At 42.3% G+C, this 9805-nt stretch overlaps 2 protein-coding genes across 2 annotated transcripts; both read left to right on the forward strand.

Annotated features, from left to right (window-relative positions):
* Window positions 1-1203: 1203 nt before the first annotated feature.
* On the forward strand, window positions 1204-1815 carry LOC105557395 (jerky protein homolog-like). Its single transcript, XM_012004637.1, has 2 exons — window positions 1204-1492; window positions 1601-1815. Exons 1-2 carry the CDS (start codon window positions 1204-1206, stop codon window positions 1813-1815), a joined length of 504 nt encoding a protein of 167 aa, XP_011860027.1.
* A 45-nt stretch (window positions 1816-1860) lies between these two features.
* Window positions 1861-2681, forward strand: LOC105557397 (jerky protein homolog-like). The gene is made up of 2 exons (XM_012004638.1): window positions 1861-2045; window positions 2159-2681. The coding sequence occupies exons 1-2, from the start codon at window positions 1861-1863 to the stop codon at window positions 2637-2639; spliced, it is 666 nt and encodes a 221-aa protein (XP_011860028.1). The 3' UTR covers window positions 2640-2681.
* The last annotated feature ends 7124 nt before the right edge of the window (window positions 2682-9805 follow it).

The raw sequence follows: 9805 nt of genomic DNA on the forward strand, positions 1-9805 counted from the left end.
TTTATTATAGCGTTTTGGAAAGCTATTGAAATAAGCTACAAGAATATGTAATGAAAAACGAGGGTTCGGTATAAAAATTTGAAGTTGATCTTTAGATAACCTTGATAAAGCTATTCAAGGTCATACTGATATTAGTATGAAATGAGCCACTAAAAACGATACAACTTTAGTGTTTAAGATTTTTTTCTATCTTGAATATTTAAAAAGTTATTCAGGAATTTCAACATAAATATACATATATATGTATGTATAAACTGAACCGTTGCACCGATTATCGTCAAATACAATACCAGCCATCTTTTAATCACACTCAATAAATGTGCCAAAGTAGAAGGCGATATCTCAAAAATTGCGGAGGTGAGAGCGCGAACAATTATTGCGCACATACACACAAACACAAAAATTGTTTTTTTGAGTTTTTAAAACATTTTAAACCCATTGGCATTGAAAACTGGAAAAAAATTTTTCGCATGAAAACAAAGCATCCTCTATGAGGAAGCAAAATTGTGTTTTTTTTAGTTTTTAAAACATTTTAAACCCATTGGCATTGAAAACTGGAAAAAAATTTTCGCATGAAAACAAAGCTTCCTCTATGAGGAAGCAAAAACGGATTTGATATTTTGCCTACTTATAAAAAAGTTTTAGAAGCTAAGAAGGAATATTATCCTCAAGAAATAAAAATAACGGAAACTAAAGCCGAAATAGATATACATATAAAATTTATTAAATCGTACTGTACAGAAAATTTTTCAAAGTTTCGATGAAAAGACCGTTTCACAAATAGATAAAGAGGAATTAGTTTTAATTTCCAAATGGGGATGTGATGGCACTTCTGGTCAAAGTGAATTTAAGCAGAAGCTTTTAGAAATGTTAGAGATAGTTCTGATGCATTTATGTACAATAGAACCTCGGTTATACGGCCTTCGATCAACCGAGGCTCCGCGTTATCCGAGCCACCGGACTTATCCGAGCACTCCGCGTTAATCGAGGTGTGCGCTCGGATAATACGGAAAAACTCGGATAAAACGGATGACGCCGCTATGCTGTATGCGCGGACTAGTTTGCGATTGCAACATACTTTTTACTTACAAGGAGCACAGAGCGTGTAGTAACAAGCATAAACTTGTTACTACACGCTTTGTGCTCCTCGGTTGAGCTAGAATTTAACAGTTGGGCTTCAACAGTCATTGGAAAAATATTGCCATGTCGCAGAAGCGGAAAAAAGTCGTCGTGAGTGTAGAAAAGAAGTTGGAAGCAATTAGAAGATTGGATAGAGGAGAAATAATTCGCAATGTCGCGGCCGATTATGGTGTTGGAGAGACCACCGTAGGCGATTGGCGTCGAAATCGATCTAATTTAGAGCAATTCGCGATAAAATCCGGCGGTGCGATGACAAGTCGTAAAACGATGAAACCGGCAGAGTATGATAAAGTTGACAAAGCTTTATTTCTATGGTTCACTCAAATGAGAGAAAAGGGACTGGCAGTATCAGGTATGTATAAACATTTGTCGAATATGACGGAGTTTGAAGATTCTTGTTCGATACAATACCATGCAAACAGGCTTTTTCCGAACCTTTCTTTTCCTTTCTCCCCTTCAGGCCCCATTCTACAGGCAAAGGCCATGATGCTTGCAAAACAGTTTCCCGATGAAAGCACTTTTACAGCAAGTTGCGGATGGCTCGACAGGTGGAAGAAAAAACACGCTATTCGTCAGTTAAGCATCTGTGGCGAAAAAATGTCAGTTGATGAAGGTGGATTGACTGAGTTTAAAGAAGAATTCAATAAGCTTGTAGCGGAAGAAGGATACTTGTGAGATCAAATTTATAACTGCGACGAGACTGGCCTAAATTTTCGAATGATGCCTTCTAAGACATTAGCCTTACGAGAAGAAGCGGTTGCTCCGGGGTATAAAAAGAATAAGGAAAGGGTTAGCATTCTAGCATCCAGTAACTCGTCCGGAACACACAAACTCCCACTAATGTGTATCGGGAAATCGGCTAAACCCAGAGCGATTAAACACATCAAATCGGAAGCCTTACCAGTGTACTACGCGCATCAAAAGAGTGCTTGGATGAGTCACGATCTTTTCCAAAAATGGTTTTTCAAACTATTCGTCCCTTCGGTTGAGAGATTTTTGAAAAAAATGGTCTTCCTAGAAAAGCGATTTTGTTACTCGACAACGCTCCATCGCACCCGAAAGAGTCGGCTCTCAGAAGTGAAAACATCATCGTCAAATTTTTCCCACCGAATGTTACCTCCATTGGACAACCAATGGATCAAGGCGTACTCGAGACATTCAAACGTCATTACCGACGTTTTTTACTTCAAGAAATTCTGGAAAAAAGCGCCGCGAGTAGTACCTTCAAAGAGTGTTTGCTTGCAATAAACATGAAAAGCGTTATTTACTGGTCAGCTCAAGCTTGGGATGCTGTCCAAAGGCACACGCTCGAAAGGTCATGGGCAAAAATCTTGTGTTCTAACAACCAAAGCGATGAAATAGCAGACGATGTGGATTTGCACAGCATCATGGAGCAGATCCCTGGTTGTGAAAACGTCGACAGAAACGACACTGAAGAATGGGTTATGGTGACGATTGTAAACAGGAACTTACAGATGACGAAATTGGCCAACTCGTAAATTCTGGAGAAGAAAACGCGGACGATATACAGGGTGTATCCAAATACCCGTATCACCCGTAACTGGCAGATAGACCGGGGCAAACTGAATAGAAAAGTCCTATACCATTTTGCAAAATTCGCAATAGTTATCGAGAAATAAATTTTAATGTCTGAGCGAATGAAAGCGTAGACGGCGGCAGGCCGGACTCGGCAGGCAACGGTGGGGCATCATCTAATAGCGAGAGGTGGAGCGACGCGCCGAAAAAAAGTTGTCACGCAGCGAGCGGCGAGCTTCAGTAAACACTCCCCGCTCGCCCCTCGCCGCGCGTCGTTCGCCGCTCGACGCTCGGCACTCGCCCCTTGCCCCTCACCCCTCGTCCTTTACATGTGGTCGAGCATTATCATAAAGCAATATGCATATTGCAGGTTGCTTAAAGCGTAATTGTTGTTCATTTCCTCCATCTGAGAACAGTATTTTCCGGCATTAATGATTTTACCAGTACCAGGATTCTGTAACTTGCTATCGATGTTTTTCGGTATTGAAATTAACTAGCGACAGCAAAGATGTTAAAAACACAGCTTTCATAGGTTGGTTAACGATACCGAAAACCATCGATAGCAAGTCACAGAATCGCCGTACAGGTTTCAAGAACGAATAATTAATAATGCCAGCTCAATAGACGTGAAGTTATTACTGCTTCATGATAACGTTCGACCATATGTTTCAAGAACAACAGTTTAGAAATCTAGAAATTATACGAGAGTTGCAGTATGAAACTCTTTTTATTTGCTCGTTTACAAGTTACTAATTACTTAATATTGCTATTTTAACATAGGGTCTTACGGGAACTGAGACAAATAATAAAACATTCAAAAACTATTAAAACAAATGCTAAAAATTATATTTTTTGTATCATGTTTTTTCTTATAATTCAAGTAATTTCTTATAATTATGTATCGATCAGAACGCTCTGTTCAATTTTAATTTTCTGATGTTCTTATAAGAACATAAGAAATTACTTGAATGGCAACCGCGGGCACAACAACGCTTCCCCTGCCGTCTCTATCCCGCGCGCCTATACTCTGGAGGGTATAAAAGCCCTCCGGAGCTGGCGGAATCAAGTCAGTCTTGCCTCGGTGCTCCGAGCGAAGACACCCGGCGGTGGATGCCTCCCACATCCACTGCGGTCTACGCCGAGTACACGGGTGCTCCTGTCAATCGGCTGTAGACCATACCGGGGTGCATGTCAGCGGAGGCGCTACTCCGTCATGCACCCCGGCCCGCAGTAACGTACACCTAACGGGGTGCTTCCCGGTGTACACATGTTACTATTTCCCGTACCGGTCTCCCGTATCCGCTCCTGACTCCGTTCCCCCCGTGACAGCGGGCGTGTCCGTGTTTCGAGGGGACGGAGTATCTCCGCAGTAACGTACACTTAACGGGGTGCCTCCCGGTGTACACGGGTTACTGAAATTTCACGCATAACGAGACGCTGCTCGGGCGTGTTCCAGTCCTGACCCTGATCCGTTTTCCTGTTCCTGACCGAAGTTAAAGTCCAGGGGGGAATATTCGGGTGGGAATTAATTCTAATTCGCAAGTAGGCTTCCGTAGAATTAATCCCGTCACTTTTCCCCTTTTACAGACCTGAGGATCCCGTCGACATCCTCTCCCGATAGATTCCAGCGCGTTCCCAGAATATGTATCAATATAGCGGTGTTAATTAATTACTCTTGTAATAATTCCATCCGTGTTCCTGTACTTGAAGTATAGTATTTTTATTCCGTTCCGCTTAAATACTTACCAGTGCCACGACACTTGCGTTCTTTTCCGATTCTATTAATCTCATTTATTTAACCGCACAAAATTACACCGTATTCGTTTAAGGGGTTATACTACCTAGGCGCACTGAAAAATGAACCCTTCTTTGGGAATTTTATTCTCGAAAACTACTCAATGGATTAAAATGAAATTTGTAGACGTTATTATACATGTATTAAGGTATACAAAAATATTATTTATTTAAATTTAAGATATAAAATGGCGTCGTGGCACTAGGTAACTTGAACATATGTTTTGTTCGAGGAGGAAATTTGCGTACACTGTAGAAGTCTCTGTACACCACCTAGAGCAAAAAAAACTTTATCTTAATCTACATTAGTTTTTCCTTGGAAGTACATAGGATTATAATTTTTTTTTGAAAATTCGCAAATTGACATCAGTTTTAATTTTGTTTCTCAATTTTTGGGCAAAGAATCGACCTTAAATTATTTATTGCAGATGTAATTATTTATCAATCTTAAAACTCTTACGTACTTCGATGGATAATCTGTCTAAGAAGCTGCAGTTAAAATTTCAGGTCAATCCAATAAAAAGTGAGCGAGCTATGATGTACGCAAATCTGAAAAACATTCCCGGTTTCGAGAAAAACGCGTTTAAAGCAGATGGGCGCGTAACTCGGAGTAGTACGCGGTACTGCTTGCTGCGTGTTTATCGTCAGTCTAACGGTTATTATGGCGTCATGTGGTTTCTCTAAGATGTTATTGTTTTATTATTAATGACATCTATATATATATTTTGAAAAAGTATAACTGATGTATACCGGCAAAAAACTACCAACAGAGCTGTAATACACTTAAGCGCTCAAAGTCTCGGAAAAAAAATATAAAAATTGTTTATCAAAGCTTTATCCCCAAAATAGTTTTTGAATATCATTCTTGAACAATTTATGCATCATTTAAGCCAATAAAAAAAATATGAAAAAAAAATTTTCCAAGGTAGTATAACCCCTTAAATCGTATCGCGTATTAAGTATTACAATCCTGTATTCTTCTTTCCTGTATTCCGATCCAGCTGCGTACTTCTTGTAAACTGACTAATCCTTCTCTTTTCCTTTGTATTTAATCACAGGGCATACCCATTGTAAATACCACAATATCCTTTGTATTTAATCCTTGAATAAACTCGTTCCTACCATTTTAACTTTACCAGACACTTGTCCGATTTATTTCCGATCCTTCCAAGCGATTCACCTCACTAGTGATTAAGATCTCTTCCTCTTTTCCTCTCGACGGCCCTGGAGCTGAGCATATTCGGCAAATAAGAGGAACGGAGGATTTCTTTTGTCGACACACAGCACGTCAACACCGAAACCGAGACGCGAACTCTTTCAACCGTAATCAGAACCGTGCGTCTGATTAATTACCGTTTAAATATCCTGAATTAATAATACCTGCCGGAGTCCTGTCCGAAATCCGGAAACCGGAAAGAGTAAGCTTCGTTACAGATTACGTTTGGACGTATGTTCAAAATCGAGCATAAATTATTGTGTACGATGATCGACGGAAAGACAACTCAGTTTCTCACTGATACCAAGTCATCTTCGACTTGTTATATTTGTAAAGCGACCTCGAGAGATGAATGAGTTGAATCGAATTTATCAGAAATCATATAATGATGTAATGATATAAAATGGAATATGTTCTTCATGTCGCGTACAATTTGTCGTTCAAGAAATGGTCAACTAACAAAGAAACAAACATTGAAAGAGAAGAAAGCAAAAGGAGAATAAAGAAAAAATTCTAATCTCGCACTGGTTTAAGGATAGACATGGTGAGGCAAGGTTGTGGAAATACAAATGACTAATTATTTGTTGACTAACGACTTATATGGATGGTACTACATACATATATGCTAGTTATTGTCCACAAAGTTCTTTTTCCTGATGATAAAATCATAATTGTAACAGTAAACTATTGATAGGGACGTTACGCAGTAAGTAACAGAGCTTTGTTAAACGCGATTAACGTTTATTTAGTACAAGAACTGTGAATAACTTTCGGTCACAAGAAAACGATATATAAGGGACACGACTCGCTAGCACGCAATAGCGACGACGGACTACAAAACAGAACTGAACAGAAAGTGCACGGAAGCGCCCTGACGACGCCAGAGACAATCAAATGCGAGCGTCACGTAACAATGTGAACCATCGAACTGGAATATATCGCACGTGATAACATAGATCTCAACACCCCCCCCTCGATCAAACAGTTCGATTAAAAATAAAGAAAACTTATTCGATAATTAGTCCAAGAAGTCTTAAGCATTTCTTCATCCTCGGTGCGGGTAGACTCTTTGTGAGGAGATCCGATGCCATATCGTTGGTCGAGATGTGCTCAACTCTCAAGTCTCCTCGGCTGAGCGTCTCCCGAATAAAGTGGTGCCGTACGTCGATATGCTTTGTACGGCCGTGGTGCACCGGGTTCTTTGCAATGTCTCTCGCTCCTTGGTTGTCACAATAAATGACGGTTTCCCCTTCGTCGTGAAACTCCAGTTCGCGTAGAAATCTTTTCATGTAGATAGATTGTTTGGATGCCTCGGTTAGGGCCATGTACTCGGTCTCGGTGGAAGAGAGCGCAACTGTACGCTGCTTCCGGGACTCCCAACACACAGAATTACCAGCAAGGATGAAAGCGAAGCCAGTGTACGATCTGCGATCAATAGGACAGTTTGCCCAGTCCGAGTCCACGTACCCTCTCAGCGGTCTGCCAGTCCTGTGATAGAACAAACCAATGTCAGAAGAACCTTTCAAATAGCGCAAAACTCATTTTGCAGCCGTCCAATGCGATGAGTCATAGCAGGTGCCAAATTGACTCAGGTGGCTGACCGCGAAGGAGATATCAGGTCTGGTGCAGGTGGCAATATACATCAGAGCCCCTACAAGCTCCCTGTACGGGAAGTCGTCTGGCTCCCATTCCTCCTTGGAACAAGGCTCCAGCTTTTGATTCGGGTCCAACGGTGTAGATACGGCGTTTACTTCGAGCATTCCAAACCTCTCGAGGATATCGTGGATGTATCGCTTTTGTGACATGTGAATGCAGTCTCGCTCTTGGCGAAACTCAATCCCCAGGCAGAAACTCACTCTTCCAAGACTCTTTATCTCGAGCTCGGCCGATAGAAATCGCTTTAGTGCGTTGATTTCGCCTTCGTTTGCTGAGATTAAGAGGATGTCGTTCACATAAGTGGCTACGATCAGTAGATCGTCTCCACAGCCCTTGAGAAAGATGCATGGGTCAGCGCTCGATCTTCTTGCTCCGAACCTGCCCATGATTTGGTTGAGACGGTCGCTCCAACATCGTCCAGCTTGTTTAAGGCCATACAACGCCCTCTCCAGAAGACACACCTTGTCGCCTTGCTGTAAATCATGCAGCAGAGTCGCGGGCGAGAGGCGGACCGGTACGGACGTGCTCGCGCTGCTGCCTAGTGCTTTTTTTAGTGATTAGTAACCTCCGTCTTTGTGACTGGTGTCTTCGTTGTGACTATTATACTTTTTCAACGTTTTGGCATCTTTCGGCGTGACTGTGCTATAGAACTTGGACTGTAGCTGCTATTCATTGGATCCGAAAAACGTGCAAGAGGCCTCGGCCTCTTGTGTCAGCCATGCATCTCGGGGATCCCCATCTCCCCCCCCATAACATCTCCTAAACCGCTCCCTATGGACTCACAATCCTATAATGACATCGTTTCTGATAACAATTCCATCAACCCGGATTCTCCTACGCCAGATTCTTTACTGAATACGTCTCTAACACTAAATAGACGCATCCCTCCTGGAGAATACCACAAATCGCTCAACCAAACAATTGAACGCCTTCGCGCTACAATCGCCTCTAACATGCGTGCGAAACGTGCATCACGCGCGATGCAACGCAAGCGTAAACGTAACCTCGGGGCTAAAAAGAACGATTCTTCGTGTTCAACGGGCTCGTCCCGCACGACCTCTCCTGCCGCCAAGCTTCCGGACACATCCCGGACACCGTCTGTTGATAACGAGGAGGAGATGTGCGTGGACCCTCCCGCCTCCTCCCCTGATAATCCCATTCCCGCTCTCCTCGATCTTCCTCCTCTCAGCGAGTCAGCACACGAGCCTCCCCTTTCGTCGGCGTCGCAAACAAAGATCACAAGAGTAAATACTCCTCCCCCTCCCCCTTCTACCGCGGAAATCCCTCCCATCCTTCCCTCCTCTACTACCTCCACTAATTGTAAGACATCCACCGTCATTTCTAAATACCCACATAACGCTCGCCCCCCCCCCGTTCATTGTTCACATTAAGCGAATGAACGCGGACTCTCCCATCCACCCTCTCACGGTTAGTCGAATTATCACGGGAATTATCCCTCGCGACATCATTGAGGTAAGTGGAATCAGCCGTAATCTCATCTCAGCTCAATGCAAGACGGCTTCGGCCGCCAATCAACTTGTATCAGACTCATCACTGTCATCTAAAAATATTGCGGCATACATACCGCCACATAAACTCTCTCGAGTCGGTATCATAAAAGGTGTCCCCCTAGACATATCAATTAACACACTTGTTTTGGAATCTAGTTCCTCTTCCAAAATACTCAACGCAAATCGTCTGAACCGTAGAGTCAGGAAAGAAGATAATTCTTATACATACGAGCCATCTAAATCGGTTAGCGTTAGATTTGAAGGCCAGGTACTCCCACCGGACATCAGTTTGTTTTTCGTCAAGCTAAAAATATATCCCTACGTACCTAAGGCTAAAATTTGCTTTAACTGTTTCAGAACAGGACATATTGCCAATAGTTGTAAGGGGAGAGCTCGCTGTGTCTCCTGCGGCGACAACAAACACACAGGTGATACTATTTGCCCAAGAAACAACGAACCCATCACCTGCATCAACTGCGGCGGTTCCCATCGCCCCACATCCCATCAGTGTCCTATAGTCGAGAAATACAAAGGATTTTATCCTTGCCCAAAGAGCGCCAATGCACGTATAATGCGCTCTAAATGTGCATTAAAATTCGCATTAAATGCGAATTGTACATGCACATTTAAAGCGCATATTTGTCCCGCATTAAATGTACATTTAATGTACATTAATTAATGCGTATTCCCGAGTAGAAATTTCGTTCGGTTTACATCGGGAAAGTATCGGGCAAACCCAATCTAAACATCGGGAACTGATAATGTTCACCCGGTGATGAACTTATCTTAGCGTAACGCAGCTACCCGATCAAAAACTTATCAGGTTTACCTGACTGTTACCTGACTGTAACCTAACCATAGCAAAAAAAATTTGGAATAGATTTTTTATTTGTTATTTTTATTCTCTCTACATCAGAGAATTAGTAACCTTCTAATCTCTTAAGGTGATGCT

The sequence above is a fragment of the Vollenhovia emeryi genome, unplaced genomic scaffold, assembly GCF_000949405.1.
Source record: "Vollenhovia emeryi isolate VEMERY1.0 unplaced genomic scaffold, V.emery_V1.0 DF939498.1, whole genome shotgun sequence".
In the NCBI taxonomy this organism is placed as follows: Eukaryota; Metazoa; Arthropoda; class Insecta; order Hymenoptera; family Formicidae; genus Vollenhovia; species Vollenhovia emeryi.